This window comes from Sceloporus occidentalis, unplaced genomic scaffold (assembly GCF_023333645.1).
Source record: "Sceloporus occidentalis isolate IW3139 unplaced genomic scaffold, rSceOcc1.0.p SCAF_78, whole genome shotgun sequence".
Classification (NCBI taxonomy): Eukaryota; Metazoa; Chordata; class Lepidosauria; order Squamata; family Phrynosomatidae; genus Sceloporus; species Sceloporus occidentalis.
Window position 1 is genome coordinate 1,356,759 of NW_028317058.1, and position 22,217 is coordinate 1,378,975.

A 22,217-nucleotide genomic window follows, 5' to 3' on the forward strand; every position below is an offset into this window, starting at 1 on the left:
TCTGGTTGGATTAAAAAAAAAAGCAAAAGATGGTCTTATATGCAGTATATACTGTGTATTAGTACTGCATGGATAGACACGGGTCTATTGCACAATTCCTGATACATGGTCAACTATTCCTTCTCTAAGACACTGTGTAAGTGTGTATATTGATTTCAGAAAAAGAAAAAGGATACACAGGTAACTTCTTGGGATGGATTACTTGATGTTACAATGTTTCGTTTACAGATGAATAAAGGGCATGATGATGACTAACAGAGTGAGAATTTATTTTGGCGGAGATGATTTCAATCAGTCCAGACAGAACCGTCTATGCTGTATCTGCCGCACATCAGGTCATATGGAGATAATTGAAGTAACCGATTATATTTGGAGCACGCTGAATAGGACATTGTAGTGCTGCAAGATGCAGACACACTTCGGACACAGAAAACGGTCTCTGGATTGTATTTTGTTTCCATGCAGAAAGCTAAAAAAGACCCTAGGAAATCAAAAATATATACAATATTTGAATATATTTTATAATATTTAATTTGCGGTGCATAGAGAAGCTTTGAATAGTTTCACTGATTAAAACGCCCACTGAAATACCATGAAGATCGTTCAAAGAATCTACTCTTTGGAGGCTTTGGAGAAAGAACACAAATGCATTATCCTTGTGATCACCTCTGAATATTACCACGTAGTGTTTGGCGAGAAGATCAAAGCGCGTGTTACATACTTGTCAGGTTTCAGATCTCGGTGCACTATTCCATAGTTATGGAGATATTCCAAGGCCAGAACCGTTTCAGCAAAATACATCTGTGCCATGTCCACTGGCAATGGACCTATATTCTTCAATAAGGTCGCACAGTCTCCTCCTAAACAAAGAAAGAATTTTATGAATCTCCTCACTAATAACCAAACAGAAAACCCTCAAAAACCGAAGGCAGATATCCAAAGGACAATGTTTTTATTTTTAAAGCCGAAACTTTTCTGAATTCCTATACTGATCACTGTGGATGCTTTCATTCTTGGCTAGTAATAAAATTAAACTGATACCCACATTTCGCACCAGATTCCTATGTCCATCCATTCTTTTATTACACGCAGTAAATATATAGACAGACACAATGATTCAATTCTAAAGCACAAGCGAACTAGACTGATTTTCTTTTGTCTATAACAAACACGGCATAATCTATGGGCTCCTTTTGAAATTACTTTTGCGGTAGCAACTGAGAGAAGCAGAGGCTTGAATGAACTTACCTTCAACATACTCCATGACCATGCATAAATGGCGTCTTGTCTCAAATGAACAATACATGCTGACAACAAATGGATTTTCTGCAAATGTTAGTATATCCCTTTCCACAAACGCCTGTTGAATCTGATTTCGGAGGATTAAGTTCTGCTTGTTGATCTTTTTCATGGCAAATCTTTGACGGGTTTCTTTATGACGCACAAGGTAAACAGCACTAGAAAAAAATATATATATAATTAAATAAATTTGTCTTAATACATTATAAGCACTTAATGCTTCCCACGTCAAGAGCTGGACATATACTCTCAGCTCTGTGTGCGGTTTTGTATTTTCCATCTTTGCAAATGAAACCTCATATTTTTCCTTTTATAACATTTAGATTGCTGATAAAGCTTGTTAGCCATTCATATTGAAAAAAGACAAAATCTATGGTTGTATCCACAAAAAGGTAATCAAGCCAGTGTTCCATTAGTGCTAGCGTATCAATGAGAAACTATTATCATGCTCATTTACAAAACAAGAACAGACTTCTGGTGGATACATATGAATTCGAGACAAATTTAAAAAAAATTTAAAAAGCAAGAAATTCTTTAAATTTCCAGCAGTGCTCATTGAATAGCTTCTGTTCCCTAAAACCACAGAAAAAAAGACTTCAAATCATAAAAAAAAGTCTTGATGGACGTCGAAAAAAATCTACAAAAAGAGAAAGCATCACGCATCGGCAGACTATACTGCTGTTCTTTGCCGTGTTTAAGCCCATGTGCGAAAGGGGTTCACAATGAAGGAACGCAGGCAAGTAGAGGAGATAAGGCTTTGTATACTAAACACAAAGAAACCAACATACATTTTCACCAGAATGACAAACGAGTTTTTAAAATTGAATTCCTAAAGCAGTGTATGAGTGGCATAGATTGATTATATATATAGATATATATATATACACACATACATACATATATATATTGTACATATACGCAGTATATGTACACATATTACAGTTATCTATGTACTGAGATACTTTGTCACGTTCAGGTAGTGGCAACAAGGGCTCTCCATTGCAGGAACAATATTTTATTCTACTATGGTATCCTCTTGTCTAGCCTGATATAATTTAAAGGTCTAAAAAAATAACAATAATATACATCCTATATATTAAATAAGATGTTTGCTGCTCCAAAATGCACCCGACGTTAATGAACCTTAACAAATGGTTAAGCCGTTGCCCCACAGATACCTGCACACAGAGGGGGTCGTGAGCATCATGTATGGAGTAATGAACACTCATGCATGTCTGACTCTGATGAGTTTGTATGCTTCCTGACGCTGGAACACATTTATCTTACTCATAATGAGTAAAACTACCGCAGATGCGACTGGCAAGTCACACCTTCTATTGATACACAATAATCCTTCACATACAACCGTGTGTCACATTCGCTTAATGTGCAATGCAACATCTTTTTCAACACAAGACAGATGAATAATGTATAAATCTACATGTACAGCCCTTTGTCTCCTTGGAAAAGGAAACTTTCTCTTAAATTTTGTGCCATCAGTTCAATGTCCTCAGCACTCACAACAACCCCAAATCTATCCTTCCCAGGGAAATGATATTATACATACTATACATATAGTTATTTATCTACTTAAAAATAAAATCAAACTATGTTTACATTTATAGCTCCTACAACAGAAACTGGTGCAAAGTTTAAAAAGTTTCTGTTGGTGGAACCATTCTGTTGGTTGGTATATATAAGTCCACTTTGTTTTCTACAACCGAGGCTTTCTAAACAAAGTAAAGGAAATTATGTTTAGGATCCACTATCCACCATGGCTTCATAAGGCAGCAGGGGGGCTGGTGCCATTAGTAGTAAGCCAGCCCATAACATGTCCATATGCTTTATCTAGTGATGCACTGAAATAATGTAACTCTTGTGGCTATATGCAGAAACAGAAAAATACACACACACAAAAAAATAGGGTTTATTAATTACCCATTAACTACTTTGCTGACTCGCCAATAACTCAATCGCCAAAATAAGGCTTAGAGAAATGAGTAAATCCCACAGAAAGTCTTATCCCTATAATTAAGATTCTTATGCGACCCACAGAAGCAAAATCTGTATCTGACAAGGGCACCAAAATGTTATGGGGACCACCGGTGTCTTCCCGCGCATGGGCCCATATGTGACACTCATTACTCCCATGGCCTCGCGGTACGATGGACCTCACCCGTGCCCACCATCAAATGCTGCAAGAAAAGTGTTTTTTGGCATTTTCTAACTCAACCTGGCTTTAGTTTTGATGTTCCAGCAAACGTAAGAATAAATTGTAATCACAGTGCGCTGACACAGTGCCACTTTTAGTGCATTAGTAGCAAGACAGGCAGGGGTCTGTGATGAAACGGATCAAACAGCAGCTGCTATCTGCAGAACCCAACACACAAAATAGGAGCTTGTATAGAAGTAGAAAGGTTTGCAATCAGACATCCATTACCCTGCCTTGTGATCAAACTAACGAATATTGCTTCAACCACATTACTGGCTATTAACTTTTATTAAGCACTATCCTAGCATTACGCTAAACTATGATTTTCTGCTTACGCCTGGCAATGATCACTCAAAACTAATCACCGAACAAAGCGTGCAGGACTAATCTATTAAACAAATATATTACGAGTGGAATAGATTACAAAATGTGAAAAGCCTAGCAAACTATTCTGTTGGCTATCTGGGAAGAAAAAAAATAGTCATGGTCAAGTATTAAAATAATGCGAAAAATAATTTGTTCTATTTGATGACTGCAAAGATACGATTTCCTTAAACCAACACTGGACCTCAACACTGGTGTGTAGATGAAGATTAAATAAGGTCTTCTAGGGGCTAATTCATCAGTTACCTGAAGGGAATTCTACAAACCAGTTACAGATCAAATGGTAGCCCATGGCTACTTACCTGGCATTGTTTAATTTTAGGCAATATGTAAATTAGAAGTATACCACAATATTTAAACACCAGATCATCATCATCATCAAACCAATCATTTTAATTCACGTTCATGCAGGGCTGAGAAACCAAGCACAATGTCACACACTTGTGTTATTCTGGATTTACACGTCTGTATCAAATTCAAACTGGATACGTTTAACACTCTAGTTTTCCGGCAAACGCAAAACTACTGGTTAGAGTAAGTTCCACGGGGGCTCGTTGCTCTGTAAACCGCGTTTGCTGAAAATCACTTTCACGACAGTCTCTAAGCTCCAACAGAACTTCCAACTTAGAGAGTTAAAAGAAATAAGCTCATTAATGATTTCATGACGACAAACCATTTTCCAGCAAACACAAAAGCTATAAGAACCAGATAAAGAGCTCATGCAGAGATGAGGAAATACAAATTCCTAAAGATCTGGTTCTAGATCCTCAGTATACAAACACAGCCAACGAAAGAACAAAACACAGGAGAGGGACAGCTGATATCACAGCTTTATGAAACCAGAAATTTGGGTCAGGAAACTATTTGTTAATCATGAATTTACAGGCAAACTATGTTAACACTTTAATGAATCCATTCTTTTCGAAATCAAACAAGTTGGCAAGGAGCGCTCATGGATTAAGCAGCTGCTCATGGCTCCAAGTGGTGAAAGGATAGATGGTAGAGACAAGAGTAAAAGAGACTACTTTTAAAATCATTACTGTGATGTATACATCTTCATCTGTATTTATTTATATTGAATCATGAAATCACCTAGGACCCTTAAAAAAATAGAATAATAGGACAGAAAGTAAACAGGCTAAAATATAGTTAAAGAAGCATTTCCCAACTTCCCAAACACCAGTTCACATGGACTACAATTCCCATTATACTCAGCAACTGACCACAACAGATCAAATCAATACAAAAAAAAAAGACGAGACTTCAACTAAAACCAAATGCACTGAACTTATTCAACTCAAACCTGCAAGCTCTTCTGACTTATCCCCCTTATAAACTGTTGGCTAGAACCACTAAAGATCAATAAAATGAGGTCCTCTGTGAAATGCAGCAAAGACAGTTTCTTGTTTGCAGAGTTCTCATAGGCTTTAGCACATTTGTTTAAACAGCGCTTGGTGCTGTGCCGGTGCTTGCTAAAAACAAATCATTCTGCGCTGTCAAAACATGCTGAATCTTTTATAAAGAGTTTCCGTAAACTTACCCATAAGCTCCATTACTAATGAGTTTCACCGCTTCAAAATCACTTTCGCAAGGTTTTCGTCTAATTTTCAGGGACGTATTTGAGCTCTTTAAAAGAAGAATCGAGAAAAGTGTTATACATTTTATTTTAACAAAACATCTCTAACGTATACAATATGTTGGAGAACACCACATACCAGATAATGCTGGGTGCACACAGGCCCATACTGGCCAATCAGGCTAAAGCCCAGTGAGCTGGTGGCCGATACAGCTGTACGTTTGCCTATGGGCTGGTAAGCCTTTTGGCCACCACATACCCCTTGAAGACTTCAGTAGGTCTCCTCCTCCTATGTGCCCATTACTACTGTCTTCATTAACCTCTGGGTATGATCAAACCGTACAAGTAAGATCTATGAAGCTACTTTATTAGATAGGCCATTTGACAGACAAATTTAAGTTTAAACTCAATTTTTAACAAAACAAATAATATTCTTAAAGGAAAAAAGCATTAACTTCTTGTCAAAGAGCAGAGGCATTCCAAGTTACAAATATTTAAGAAGCATCATCCTCTGTGACTTACACTGACTGATTCATCCGTTTCCGGCGTTTCTGCGGTCCCACTGTCATAATTTGCCAGTAAAGCAATTTCTTAAAAAAAAAAATAAAAAAAAAAAAGCTGTTCTTAGCTACAATTTGCATAAAAATATAAGGCAACAATCAAACTTTTAAACAAACTCTTAACTAAGCTCTGACTGTTCGATGATTGTGATTCAGAGAACTGCAAAAAGAACATAAAATATATAATATATTTTTTTTTTCTTTTGTTTTAAATTCAGACTCATCTGTCAAACTACCCCCCTGGTACAATTATTTATGCAAGTCTGACATCATTTTTAAAGGTTTGACTTTAACAGCTATATTGCAGATGCAAACAAGATCAATAGAATGGTGACTATTATGGAAAAAAAAAATTTCATGTCAGAAATGTATTAATAATAATAATAATAATAGAATAAATTAATAATAAATAGACAAGTCTCTAGTGCTTATTTTAATTATTAAAATGTGTTGACACTTTGGCAGAAAGGGAAATAAAGCCATGGCAAACAAGTCAAATCATAAATCTATTTCAAAGAGGATCGTGCCCAATAGTGGTTATCTGGGAAGCACATAATATTTGCAAACAGTGGGTATTAATGGAATGAATCCCAAAGTCAGCACTTAAAGCGTGAAACTCATATGCCTGGAGAGAGATTTTTAAACTCATCTAAATACCATTAAACATCTGTCTATTTTATTTCATTGATTGAATCCACTTCTGGAGACTGGCAGTTCAAAAAAAGGTAGAGATGGCAATTTAAACACAACAGGGGGAAAATTCTCTCTAGGGAACGTTGTGTAAATGCATATTCTGGTATCTACTGAATGAGGAATCTGTTGTGGCAGCGTTTTCAGAACCCAGTATATTCATCTGCTATCGCCATCCGGTTATTCAAGCGTCCCTTCTCTAATCGGGATATTAGGTCACCATAAAAGCAGAAATGAATGGGTTTTTACAGCTGTTTAAGATCATCTGCTACTGGAAGCTTCAGTGTATTTGTTTTTAAGGTAAGATTTTTGGCACTTTATTAAGAAAGGATTTTTCAATGCTGTTATAACAGAAAACAATACGAAAATTGCCAAGTATACCTAAAGTAGCACCGAACCAGTAACATAATTAGGTACCAATATACAATATCCTGGTAGGTTGAAGGATTTATTTTTTCATCAGATATAATTTACAGCTTTTTCAATCTGTCACTTCTAACGCAATACAAATTCTATAAACTATTACTTCTTATTTCCTTTTCCTTGGCTATTTGGAATGAAGAACTACAGCTTTACTGTCTTATACTTCATACTTATACTCCATCAATCTGATCTGACTTTCTGTACTAGAAATACAAAGACCATCATTAAAAGGAAAACTATAAGAAACCGTCAGAAACACGGAAGGACTCTCAATAAACCATACAGTGAACAAGGAAAATGAAAAATGCAATGGGTTGTAAATTGTAAAATGTACCAAAGCACTTTTTACATTTATTTCAGAGACAAGCTGAATTCTATAATTCTTATAAAGTTTTAATGTGGACTCCAAAGATGTTCTGCTCTTGGCATGAAGGTGTGACGGTGGATTCCACCTGATGGATGGCAAGTATTGGATTATTGGTCTCCAGGGTCATTTGCTTAGTGGGTTGCTCAGCACCAAAGACCCAATTTGCATAAAAAACCTGAAAACACACAAGACAACACAAGAATACAGGGGGTTAACGTACCTTCGAGAGGATCCTTGTTAAGACCCAGCTGACTTATAATGTACCTGGGGATATCCGTTTTAATACCTTGCCCCTCTTTGGCATGGCCTTCCGCTGCTTCCAACAAGTAATAGAATTCTTCAGGATCAAACTCCTGGTATGAGAAATGAACCACATTGTGTAGTGACTGTTTATATTCAAACGTGTCTCCACTACATCATTAGCCGATACCAGTAATATGTATATACAATATTCAAGCTGCACATTTCATATAATGCTTCTAATAAAATACCAAATGTAATGACTGTAAAGAGAAAATTCAGAGAACTTCCTTCTACACCAAATGATCTATGATGCTCAGCTAAGCTTTTTCCACACATTTCTGGACTAGATTTTTTTATGAAGATCTTATTTTTGGGGGGCAATATTCATAAACCGGAGATATAATTTGAAGCAAATGCATTTTGTCTTTATGAGTTACCGTACATTGGTAAATTTAGAAACCGTAGCAGTAAAGGCGCATCTAAGCGAGTTGACATATTAGAATAGGTGCAGTCTAGAATGCATGTGAATAGGTAACAATAGGAATAGGTAGCAGAGTAATTGGGGGTAATTATATTAATTCGGGAAGACAAAAGGAAACAGTAGGCAGAATGATGCAGTGAACCGGCCAGCTATAGGGACCTTGACATTCACAATGAACTTGAGATGGGAAGGCTAATTTTATTGGCCTAAAAACTAAGTTGCACCCCGGGAGTGAATAGATTATACTCTGAAAATGGTTCACTGGCATATAGCGGCAAGACCTTAACAGCAGGGAGAAAACAGGAGAAATAAAATGAGATCCTAAATAGGAATACATGAGATTTTCTGTACATTAAGATGCATATTTGAACAACTATAAAATATAGTTTCCATATACAATTAGAATATAGTAGTAGTAGTAGAACATATGTGTTCGTAAGCACAGTGTTCAGTATCGACAAACATTTCATATGGCGAAAGACTTTTAAAACCTAGTATAGAATACAAGTTGAAGCCTTCAAATATGCCCCTGCTATTTATTTCACACCACTGGTGAAATAGCACAGACACTTAAAATGTCTTATTACCTGAATATGGATTCTACAAAAAATAGGATCCCTTACCAGGCATTCCAGCAGTCGAGCAGGCCGTGAGATCACAATAAGAATTTTTTGGGCTAGTTGTTTAATAAACGCCAAGTCTCCGCTCTCTGATCGTTCGTGGGCCTAAAATATATACGTGAAAAAACATCCAATAAAACCTCTAAAAATATACAATTCTGTAGTTAATTAGCCATGTAATATAAAACCAGATCTTCTATTAGCAAACGCATAAAGATTTGTTACTTGGCGGATTACATGAACGGCTATAGATTGCATTTAAACAAACCAGAAGGACGTTCACAATTAATGGGAAATAAAAGCACTACGTACAGCAGTTAAAACTAATTTTTCTATTGTTTAACTTGTGAAAGTGCTTAGAGAGTAACGAGCAATGTATGAAATAATTCTTTATTTGGCGCACAGAAGCATGAATAGGAACGCTTCGCGTCCGCCAATATTTCAGTTTTTATTAAAAGATGAGAGAGAGAGAGAAGAAATATAACCCCAGAGAGTCCGCCTGCTTGCGTTAATTAAATATACCACTGTCTGTGTGCTGAATGAAATGACTAATGAAAACAGAGGGGCAATTTACTTGTCTTTCACCAAAACATAGCATTTTGCTCCTGTATTTCTAATTGCTTGTTAAGTCTCCAGACCGTGTTCTCAGAGACAAACCATTTTGGAAACATGAATAATTCAAAGAAGACCATTTGCTTTTTGAAGGGCTCGTATCAGTTTTATATCCTTATGTAAATAAAGCCCCATAATATCTACAGTCATTAAAGGGAAACAATCCATTAATATTACATTTATTTAATGTGTGTCATAACTGAGTGCCCCTCATTAAATCAAGGTTTATTTTTGCCCTTGCAATTATATGGAGGGAGTCGGCAGAATCCTCACCCCATGCCTTTGCCCTCTTACCCAGCCTCCAAGGTGTACGGCTTGAAAGAGATGCAGGCAAGATGCCCCGCAACACAAAAAGTGTCCCGCAGGGGGCGGCGTGCTGCAGCTTCTCCCAAAGAATGGATACCAACGTACTTAACTTTTACACAAATGCATGAACGCACACACCTTTCTGCGATTTAGGTCAATGCAAAGAATCTTACACCATTCAAAGCAGTAATCTGATGAGCTAAATGAGCACATTATATTAGATGAATATAAACTGTATGAAACTCTTTTACCGACACGCACTCTGAGCGAGGAGTCACTCAACCTTTGAAACTATATTTAAAATGTTTAGTTGATGCCAGTGTTTGTCATTTGATATGGTCATGCTAATGTCTGATTCCCATTGCTCTGCGCACACTTCACTGCGCCCTGCATAAAACCATAGCCAAATGCAGACGTTAATCATAATCATAATGCCGAGTCAATGTCAGCAATTTGGTAACTGAAATGCACCGAAATGCAAAGACAAAGTGCCCACCCTACGCAGGAGAGTAACAGAGTTACCATTTATTTCAAAAAGTTTACCATGCAGTTAGACCCGAAGACCCCCCTGATGGTAATTTAGGTTATGGAAAAAAAGACAAGTGCTTCAAGCTCAACCTTCCTGTTAACCCAGAAGGCGGCAAGAAGCTAACATTGAAGTGATTTCCAATTGTGTCTCAAAAAGGCAACCTGATTTCCCACTGGATCAACAAGCTATAACTAATCCTGTCCTTATATCCAATGATATCCCTGTATACTGTTCTTAGCTAAAAAAAAATCCTCCAGCCCAGATGTAAGGAAATCTGGATTTGATAACACAACCTCTATGGGTAGTGAATTACACATCTTTATTGCTCTTGCTGTAAAGAACGCTTGTTCTTTGCACAGTCCTATTAACCCTTTCAAGCACCAAAGGTTTTTAGTACACTGTGTACCGTACTTGTTAACTACAAGTAGGAACGAGGAAGATGCAACAATTCTTGAAAGATTTCTTGAATGTAGCCAACAAAGGAACTATTACTATATCTATATGTTTATATTGACAGTAGGCCAGAGTGCTATAGGTTGCATGTCTACAATATGAACCTCCTGTGCCTGCCACTTACCTCCTGCAGCAACTTTTCCAGTTTTTGCTGTAACTCCAGAAAATATCGTGACGTTATGAGGCCTTGGTGGGATTTATCCAAACAATCACGAGCTAGCTCAACAATCTGGTGGTGGGTGAAGCTAAGCACCCCATCTGCCAGAGGGAGCACACTGTCAGGAGAATAGTTGGTGATGATCTCCTGTAGTCGCTCTTCCATCTGAGCAGTTGCCTAATTAAAAGATAGAATGAAAAAAATCAATTTGCCCGGCACTGCAAGATGTCAGCAGCATGTAAATAGACATCGTAACACTACACTTGAAATTGTGTATAATTCTCAACAAGTATATTACCTATGTAGTTTATTGCCAAGAATAAATATTGCATCCAAGAGATCTTCAGTAGTCAAAATCACACTAAGAGGCATTTCATTGATTTTCATTAGCTGAATGCACTGCACAATCTTAACGATATTGCCTTAAAAGTCCAGTATTAAATCACAAAATACTTGTAAAGATATAGGATTGTATGAAATTTATATTTAATTTAGTTAAAACATTTACACCTTAAAGACTCGGTGACAGCAGTGAACATATACAAACAGATAAACCTTAACTATATTGATTATATAAACCAAACGATTAACAAATTAAACCGACGCATCATGTCATAAAATCACTGAATATTTAGAATTAATTAAGAATGTCACTGGAAAAATCTAAGAACAATAACAAATGAAAAACAATGAGAGCCTAAAACATCATTTGAGATAGAAATTCAGAGCGCGCATTTCATAAAATTACCTTTGGGAATCGTTCTTTGTACACATGGTTCATCATAATTATTTCATGGTCACAGCATGCAGGCGTACGTCCAGGGCTGAAAACACAGAAAATTGGCTCTTGAGTTACTTGGAAGTAAATATGGTTCATATATCAACAAAATCACTTCAAATAAAAATCACTTCTACAGATTTTTTTACAGTAACCTGCTGTTAAGTTCAAAAAGGCCCGTTAGAAATAGTTTAAAAACAAAAACCGGTGCTAAGCACAAGTGTAGGTACTGCCAGAACACGGGTGGATGGTTTTGCAAAGTCGATTACCAAACGAAGCGAGAACTCACTGAAGAATAAATGTGAAATTATTTTCAACTTGTTCCACCGATGATTTGGCAATTTACAAAGATACTCCAGGCTCCAAGATGTTGCTGTCAGAGTCAACCAAACATGATTCTTTTAAACCTCTTTTTCTACGGTTTAAAGAGCACATTTGGGACAGGAGTATTTTAAACTAATATATAATTATAACAGGTAGACAGAAGAATTTAGAAATCAAGGCAAAGAAAAAGCAAGTTAAAAATATAACAAAATATTTTAAGAAAAATGTATTTATCAAAATATATATATAGTGGCCAGACAAAACCTTCGATGGGATCATTATTTTTGTTTGTAGCATATGGATCTATAGCAAAAAAAAGGCTGTTGGAATAAGGTCAAAGCTTATTATTGGATTTTATTGTATAATCTACTCATCTTCATTCCATAGTAACATTGTATTCTTAGAGCAAACGGTACACACCTGAGACTTCTGGATCTCGGGCGCAGCTGAGCAGTCCTGCATCTGTCATCGCCAGCAATGCTTTCAGTGCAGAAATGTTTGGACAAAAAATGGAGTTCATCAGGTGTTGGTTGATACGGTAATTGGTGTAACTTCTCCTGGGAGGAGCAGGATGACTGCGGAGCAAACAAGACAATGTTACTACGTTTCTCATTACAGCCTGATGCGGAGATCAGTTTAACCTTCTGCATAGACACACAGGCATTCAGGCCATCGCAGAATGGACAATAAAGTAGTAAAAAACACCAAACACAGTAAAATTACATTATTAAGGTGAGATTATTAAATGCTGCAATCAGATGTTAATTGTAAAAGAGGAAAAGTCACTCCAAAAATAACCTCTTGAAACCTCGCAGCACCCCAAAAAAGGGAGAACTAGCTTAAGGAACGATAACCCCCCCAAAACAACTTCAAAGACTCACAGCCCCATCATGATAGGCAACCCGCGCATCTTGTCACTATAATGTAATTACTGTACTCATTACCTGGACTGATGGGGTGCGAGTGTTTTACACTAATTACACTAATTAAAGTGTAAGATGGGCATCATGAGGAGACCCTGAAAACCTGCATGGTCCTACGTTTAATTTCAGATATTTAGATAGAAAACCAGAGACATGGCATTCACAGCTTAGTGCACTTAAAATACATCATCATCAGTTTTCCTGATATAGTGCTACATATCTAGAGAGTGGCAAAGTTCAACGCAAGGAAGCGTGTTACCTGTGATTGCTTGTTTATTACACCAGGACCCTTTGCCTCTGCATCAAATAATTTATTACTCTACAGATAGGCTATGTTGACAGTTTCTGATTAGCTACAATATTTGATTGTCAGAAACAAATCTCTCTTCCTGGTAGCAGGACATCTCAAGGATCCGGAGCCCTTGAAAATTAAGCGGGCAAGAGAACCTTCAAAAATAGGCAAGACTCAACGTGGGCTTTCAAATAATCTATACATTCCAATGTTTTAGGAAATAATTTTGATAAGGTGAAAAACATGAGCATTTTAAATATTGATGTTATCAGTAGGATGTATAATGGTGAACTATCCATTTATATTTTACATCTTTATTGGTGGGTACATCGTTTAATAACTGCAAGCAGTTGTAATATGTGAGCTGCCTTGGAGTGTCTTTCTATTTAGGACACTTCAGCCATCATTTGCACTTTGATACATATTGAAGTTGCGCGTTCCCTTTAGCTTTCCACAATGTCCCTTTCGCAAATGCAAAATTTCCAAACGCTCCGACTGACAAGTGACAGTCCTCCCACAGGTGGACCACGGAGGAGAGGGCAACTGCTGCAGCAGGGGTGCATTTTTTTGTTTAGTTTATGGCTGCTATTTCAGTCCCGGTTGGTGAATCCCAATCGTAAGGTTTGATCCGGTAGACCTAGTACAACATTATCAATTGTAATTAATCTCAAAGACATCTGGAACACTTTTTAGAGGAATGTTATAGGAGTAAGAAATAGAGAGTAAGACAACCTTGTTATCATATACCCTTGATGTTTACACCTAAAGAAGAGTCATGCACGTGATATACTGACTGTCACTGAATGGATGCACCTATAAACTTACTATGAATTCTGGAATTAAAACACTGAAGTACACCCCAGGCTGGCATACTCTAGTGTGTTCGATGTGCAGGGACACACTCCACTCAAAAGCAACTTAACAATGGAAAATAATACGGCCTACAGGATTTAAAAGCAGAAATCGAAGTCTGCAGGCATGACCCTACCTCACTTATTGCAGGGAATGTTTGAACAGGTAGACCTGGTACAACATTAATGATCAATTGTACAGATCAAACTAGCCTCACACTTTTCAGTAGAACGTTATATTTTAAGATACGGAGAGTACGATAATGTAAAGAAGGGACCTCTGGGGCTCTAAAAAGTTTACGTGACTGTAAACGTGATTATGGTAACACCAGTCCACTAAAAGTCTTTGGACCTTTTTCTCTTAGAACAGTACATGGGTATCTATTTGCGTCAATTCCACATAGAAACAAACCCTGAGTTCTTGGGTGCTCTACAATAACGAGGTCCAGCAGCTTACTGGTATCGGGTATTCCTAACCAGTGGGGTTAAAACGCTGGTGCGGGAGGTAACCTGACCACTAGAAGTAATGAAGTATAGTATAATGTAAGATTGACGTAACAGGCTTCAGAAAAGATATTAATGTCTGAAAGGAAACCGAGGGGTAAAATGCCAGAGCAATTATTTACATTAGACTTAATCTATTTAAGTAATCCTAGCCACAAGGCCACTCATAACTGACGGCGCATGCAAGAGAAGATGAAATAAGATATGTTATTTTTTATGCAGGGGATGCTTAAATGTTTCACTGAGAAGAGGGCTGCTTATTACTTTAAGGATTTACTAACATACTAAAAGCCAGCTACAATCCTGACAGGCAACCCGTGACTACACATTATGGTTAATACATGGTACAGGATGAGGAAGGGACAGAGATGTGTAGATGGGACAGGTTACGGCATGCTGCTCCTCACTCACCGCGGAATACCCGCACACTCATTTCCATTGTTTCAAATTGCGCTCCGTAGAAAGAATGCTTCTGAAGCACAACTACTAAGCTCTCGCGGCTTTGACACATCACGATAACATTTTATTGAAAAGAAAGAAAATGAATGGCTTTTCTAAATCAGGAACGGTGGCTAGAGAGCAATACCGTATTGTACCTTTGGGACGGAAGAAAATGTTCCCATTGTGTACATGTGTGTGCATCTCACGGGACGCGGATAAAGCAGTGTAGGATTCCTGTAATGCAGCCAGTAAGGTATACATAACTTTACTTAATTACAGGTGTTCAATTGCAATATTGAGAGCAAATTAAAGTGCAGGAAGAATTAGGACGCGGGGTGGCGGTTCCAGTCTTATTTCGATGCGTGGGAAGATAAACACACAGCAGGAGTCAACTGGAGTGCAAGGTTTTGGCTGTAAACCAAACGGATTGAAGCGCTGGGTGTGCTCATTCAAGGCTGGTTAGAATAATCCCTCAACAGGTGTCTTGATACAGAAGGGAATGAAAATATAGTAGATCCAGAAATACAGGCATATGAGGTCTAGATAAACAGAGCACCTTAACTCAAATGGTAAGTATACTCTGATTCGGTCATATAAATGACCAATTAACATGAATCCGCGTTAAAAAAAAAAAAAGCATTTCTCTGGACCGAAAAGGCTCACACTTAAAATGAAGTGGATACTTGGAATAGATTTCCGGTGGAAGCAACAAAGGCAAACATAGCAAAGAAACTCAAGAATGGTGCCTAAAGTATCTCTAAAGAATAAGTAAAACTGCTCCAAAAGCGGCAGACTAGAAGGCTAGAGAGGGAATATAAACATGCATGGCATAGCATCCTGAATCCAAGAGGAACAAAGACTGATCAAGGTCTTTACATCAGGAAAACGGGCCGAATGGTTCTTATCTGCCGCCATGTTTTCTAATGTTCTAACGAAGGGTTGAAAATGCTGTCAAATAATAATATTTTATACATCAGTGATTCCCCCCGTAAACCATCATTCAACGCGTTTTTGGGGATAAGGGAATGTTTACAGATACATTTAATACACATTGAACTGTTCATACACCTGGCCATATAACCAAACCCCCAAAAGCCCATTATTAATCTAATGAAAAAAACGTAACAATCAAATCGTAAGGGAGGGGGGAGGAATAAGATGCTGCCAGCGAAGGGGGCAGTTTGAAAGTTTAATGGAAAAACAGATTTTGAAAGAGTTGAAATGAAAATCAGAGCTGGTTCATTTGTCCTTGAAGAGAATCCATTAGATACAGAGATTTGAAGTCAAGTGGAACAATTTACGTTTTTCACATGAATTGGCTTTAACCGTTCGGAGTTTTCGCTTCGGCATTTGAATGCAAATGATTCACACCCAGACTTCTCTGCGGGGCCAGGCTGAACGAACATGGGCACGGCTCACATGTCATACGGGCACGGCCCTTGCCACATACTGCATGGGTTTGCCTCTCTACAGAGTCCTGTAATATACAGTTTATTCAACACGATTTCTTGGCCACTCCAAACGTGATGAATAATAACAGTTTAATCAGCGAATGGAGGAATCCACACGGGGTTAAGGCCGATGTGCTCCTGCAATCTTAATGCCCCCACATGACAGCCTCTCTCGGGGAAGACCGAGCATCGCAATATTTTATTGATATATTTATTTCATTAATAGATGATACAGGCGCGTTAAGCACTGGCTTTAACTACTAATATCCAATAGTTAAATTCCCTGCTCGATCAAAAGTGACAAACACAGGGATATAGTTATTCCCCGGCATTTAGCTTTTCCATTAGCATGGTGCGAGAAACTGACTTTGATAGCCTGGTTTCCAAACATAGAGGTTGTAAGAATATTAACGGAACTATTAAGAATAGCGTTAAGAATATTAAGGGCACTACAGTCATCAGGCAGCTTTGGGATCGGTGTACAGAGCATCTCGGAGTCTCGTTTTAAAAAGCCCCATCATTTAGAACGTGCCCAGCTATTACCCTTACACAGTTTAAATGGCCCAGTCAGTTTATTTAAAAGGCATTCTTCTGAAATCCACAGCGGTAATGATCATTGTGAAAGATGTGGCTGGCAAGCGGCATTACTAACCTAATGGACCACAAGATGCACTCAGACACACGCACGGCGCTCTGCACATGAAGGATACTGAAAGACAAATGTATTCTCAGGATAGGTAAACAGCAAAAGATATATGTGAATGACACGCAGTCACCTCTGTGCAATGATAAATAGTGTTGGCGAAGATGACAGCTCCATGCCATGTGAAATACAGCGACACAAATTCACAAAAGCAACCTTTTCATACATCATATTGCATATCGTGTATCAATCTGATGCATGCGACTTCCTGGGTCAGCGGCTACCGAGGGAAGCAAAAAGTCTAATTTGTGGACAGAACGGGAAAATAATGACTTACAACCTATGGCCATAATTTATAGTTTATGACTTAACTACATACATTCTTTCTCAAATCTCTCATTCTTAATATGTTGAGGAGTCACATATGTTCTTAAGCCACGAGGCACTAGATTATGTCTCTAGCGGTTCTCTCAACTAGAGATTTCCCACCAGGTCTGTATTTCAAATGTCTATTTTTATTTTTTATTTTTTTAACGTTTAAAAAGGTTACAGTGGACGTTTTAGAATTTATTCAGAAAACATATGGCCTAAAATCTTATGCGGTTTACAGACACCAAACACCTAGGGTCCAAGTACATCAGCTCCTTCCCACTTAATCATGGAAATGCCCCCCAGGTCGGATTCAGACCCCCCGAAGACATACACAAAACACTGCACATCCAAAAACCCTCCCCCGAATCCTCAGCAACGGGCGAGTATAATATCCTTTTTTAAATTAGACTTTCATAAATAGCAGGACAACAAACTAGACACGCTTAACGCGTTTCGCACATAAGTGCTCAATCATAGTCTTGCAAGCGTTCCATTATCTAGACCTGTATAATCTCAATGCAGCACCGCTCAAACAAAACAAAATAAAAAATGTAAAGTATTAATATAAGTATTTCAGACATACACCAACTATGAATATTTACTAGAAAGCGTACGGAGATGGAAGGACGAACTATCGATGAAGAACGTTACACAAAAGATCCAGAAGTCAGGAAGCAAAGCTTGTTAACGAAAAGAAAAGCAGCAGATTTTTCTTCGCTGCTGCTTAGTCCAGTGGATAAAGATTTACACTGTATTTTTTATGAAGAGAGTGATTATAAAACATAAAAAAAATTCAATATCACAAGATAAAAAAAAAAGCACAGGCCGTTCCTTGTTCACCAAACAGAACAAAAAACACAAGATCTCCGCAAACACAAGTTGCTATGCAAACACCACAAAGCACTGTTTTGAACCGGGATCAGTTGTTTCCCCCTCCGCCAATAAACGTTCTTGTGATAGAGAGATAAATCGTGCAGCCCAACTGCCTGAACACCGTTAAATTTCTCAGGCCTAAGACGTGCTTTTAAGGAATAACCGGTACATAGTAACGGAGATCAGAACCTCTGATTGAACGTGCTCTGTAACGTACATTCTGTACTGGCTCGGTTAGTGCTGTGATTAGAAGATGCAGATTATAGCTGCTTTTCCGGTTCTCTTACAAGCTCCGGAGTCCATCAGTCAAGGCACAGACAGGAAAGGAGTGGCTGGGACAACAGCACAAAAATCCACCGTGAGAACAAAACGCTCACTGCAGAGGCGCTGCTAGCAGCTCATTGTAGATGGAACGTTATTCTCCCTTCAGGAGCCACGGCTGGTAGTAACGCAACCTCTGAAAGGCTGTGTACTTTATACTGCCCGCCAGGAAACCCTTATAAACAGGGCTGGGTTTGGACACAGCATTTACTCATAGGCACGTTTACCCGAAAAGTGTCCTGCGGGTATCTGCAGAATGAGCAGGCCCTTCAGCCAAAGAGGACACGTATACAAAGCAATGAATATGCAACATGCCTGAATTCAGTCCTACAAAACAGCATAAAACATGCTAAGGTGGGGCAGTCCAAGTGTAAACAGAATAATAGCTTGCAGCAGGGCAACAGTCCTATTGTAGGTATAATATATGGAGGAAAACACGACTAGGGTCAAGGGTCTGTCTGAAGGTCTACTCGGGGGTCTATTCAAATAGCGGCTGGGCACAAAAGGAGCATTTATATAAATCAAACCATGACCCTATAGTTCTGGTATAATCAAGAATATGTGCCAAGGCTCATATATTTTATTATACTACTATATGCTCTTTTATTGTGATTCATATAAATATATATTGTTAAGAGGCTCTTGAAACCAAACTGGCAGCTTAATTTGTTTTATTGGCTCCCGAAAAACACACACTGGTGAGAAGTGCAATCAGCCTTTCTCTTGCTCTGCAATTCAATCTGTACAGATTATATTCTGAAACTGTTGTATTATGTCATAAAAACTGCATAAAGTATGAAAGATACAAAGGAACAAATAATCTAAAGCATTTTCATGTTACTTACAGAAACAGTAGAGCTTGGCGTGTTTGTTCCATATCCAGACGAAGGCAGGGATGCCAAGGACCAGCGACGTCCATCAGTCCTGTTAATTAGAAAACTGATTTAATAATATAGCCCACAAATTATTGATATTTACATAAAATACAAACAATAAAACCAATGACTGAGTAACCTAAATTAAATTAGTTATGAATAAATCATGTTGCAGATACGAAATGCAGGGATTATTCTTCCATAAAGCCAGGGGGCATGAAACAAATCAAAGTAAACAGATCAATGAACATTATTTACTCAACAACCGTAAGAAGGCTGTGTTTTGGAATTTTACATTACAGCAGTAATCTAGAGACTAAAAGAAAAAAGTGTAATTTAAATAACTTTTACAAGAAGTATTCATCTATCAGCTTCCATTGTACGGGTAATCGGTGCATCTGATCACGACTAGTTTTGGTAAATTGTTATGCGACTCGAGCCGATGCCAAAGCTGAAACTTTACTGCTATGGAAATCTTGAACTGGAAAATTTTGGACATAACAATCATTCTGTCCACATGCAACTGATTTCCCCTATTCTTGAAACCTCTGCTTGGTTTTATCCCTGATCTTCCTTCCTATTATTTGCTCACAAAGTCAAGTGCATTTGGGCTTATGGGGGACTGGGATACAAATGCTGCCCTGATTTACAAGCCAAATTGGTGATACAACACAGAAACAGCATTCTAATGCATTGGAGGTCTCAGATACTTTATTAAAACTATTACACAGTGTCCTTATTTAAGAGAATAGAGCTATAGATATACTGAAACTCCTCTCCTACAATCCAATACACCAACATGAAGTATATTTAAGTAAAAAATAGCCTTTATTAATTAATTGCAAACTAAAGTAACCTGATAAATTAACAAAAACCTGATAACCTGATAAATTAACAAAAATTGAAAAGTAGAAGAGTAAAACTGTAGACTTCAATCAAGAGGTCCCTACCATCTTGAACGCTCTGCCTACCATAATGCCACTGCATAAAGACTTTGTAGATTGTAAAGGGATTTTCTGGGTGTTTAATGAATATTCTCATAAAAGTGCTACCCAAATTGGAATTTAACTTAATTCTACCTAAAAGACCTACATAAGATTTTAGATAACACCCTGGATGCCACATTGTGTCCTATATAGGTCTTAGAAAGATTTGTGTACCTTATTCTGATATACCGTATTTGCTTGATTATAAGACAACCCTGATTATAAGACGACCCCCCAAAATCTGAATATTAACTTATGGAAAAAAAGAAAAAGCCTGAATATAAGACGACCCTATAGGAAAAAAGTTTTACCAGTAAATGTTAGTTCATGTAAACTATGTGAACAATTGTTTGTTAATAAAAGCTATGATTGAGAAAAATATTTTCTTTTTATTTCTTTTTTTTTTTCCCAACCTGCACATCTGCCCCCAGGCTTGCCACTCTGCCCCAGAAATGCCTTATACCCCATATATGCCACTGTGCCCCATAATATGCCTTTTGACCCCCTATGTGCCACTCTGCCTCCAGAATTGCCTTATACCCCTATATGCCACTCTGGCATTTAGGGGGTTAAAAGGCATTTCTGGAGGCAGAGTGGCATTAAAGGGGTTAAAAGGCATTTCTTGAGGCAGAGTGGCATTAAAGGAGTTAAAAGGCATTTCACAGAGCACTCTGCCTCCAGAAATGCCTTACACCCCCCCATTTAACACTCCCTCCTCCAAACTAATAGTCCAGGCAGCATGTAGAGCTCCACGCGAATCGCATAGAACTCTACACGCAGCCCGGACTAAGCACCGGGGACTCAGAAGCACCGGTAAATTGGGGGGGGGGGGGGTGTTACAGGGTCACCGTACCCAAGGCTGGGTACCCCTGTTTGAGGGCTGAGGAATCACCAGTCAGTCCCTCATACGGATAGCACTCAGCTATCCACGGATCATCCAGACCACCATTCGCAGTAAACCAAGAAGAACTCTCTTTATTACAAACACACAGAACTTTATACAATCTCAATGCAATGTGTACCGAACCCAACCCCCAATCCCATCAGCCACATCCCATCACAAATCCCATCAGTATACAGGGGATGTATCAGGTGAGGGGATTACAGAATACAATGGGTTCCCCCACCTGTGTTATCCCCCCTGTAGTGCGGGTGCCGTCTGGGCAGACAGGGCTGTGTTGGCTGATTAAGAGCCCCAGCCAGATTACAGGATCGTCTCTTTGAAGGCTGGGGCTGAATCCACATCAGTCTCTGGGCCGGTTACACAATAAACACAATATAATATATTACCGGGTCACAGTATACAGAACCGGACACAAAAGTGCTCCGTGACCCGGCTAAACTTCATATGACATATGAGCCAGCTAGCCTGGCCCTGTCACAGCTCCTCCAAACTAATAGTCCAGGCAGCATGTAGAGCTCCACGCGAATCGCATAGAACTCTACACGCAGCCCGGACTAAGCACCGGGGACTCAGAAGCACCGGTAAGTTGGGGGGGGGGGGGCATAACACAGGAGGATCCAGGTCCCCTGCATCGCTGCAGGGGATCTGGATCTTAGTCTCATAGTCAGACCTATTTTAGGTCTGATTATAAGACGACCCCGATTATAAGATGAGGGGTATTTTTCAGGGCATTTGCTCTGGAAAAAAACTCGTCTTATAATCAAGCA

The 22,217-nt window shown here is 38.5% G+C and overlaps 1 protein-coding gene across 1 annotated transcript in view; it reads right to left on the reverse strand.

The window, feature by feature from the left end:
• Positions 1–22,217, reverse strand: part of LOC149285503 (microtubule-associated serine/threonine-protein kinase 3-like) — a 151,729-nt gene that overhangs the window by 21,584 nt on the left and 107,928 nt on the right. Inside the window, exons 6-16 of the mRNA XM_089495273.1 lie at positions 20,640–20,648; positions 19,531–19,609; positions 12,435–12,589; positions 11,661–11,736; positions 10,880–11,089; positions 8,859–8,960; positions 7,732–7,864; positions 5,994–6,061; positions 5,436–5,521; positions 1,249–1,457; positions 722–860 (exon numbers count right to left, since the gene is read on the reverse strand). Of these exons, the coding sequence (XP_089351399.1) occupies positions 722–860; positions 1,249–1,457; positions 5,436–5,521; positions 5,994–6,061; positions 7,732–7,864; positions 8,859–8,960; positions 10,880–11,089; positions 11,661–11,736; positions 12,435–12,589; positions 19,531–19,609; positions 20,640–20,648 (1,266 nt within the window). The remainder of the gene's footprint in view (positions 1–721; positions 861–1,248; positions 1,458–5,435; positions 5,522–5,993; positions 6,062–7,731; positions 7,865–8,858; positions 8,961–10,879; positions 11,090–11,660; positions 11,737–12,434; positions 12,590–19,530; positions 19,610–20,639; positions 20,649–22,217) is intronic.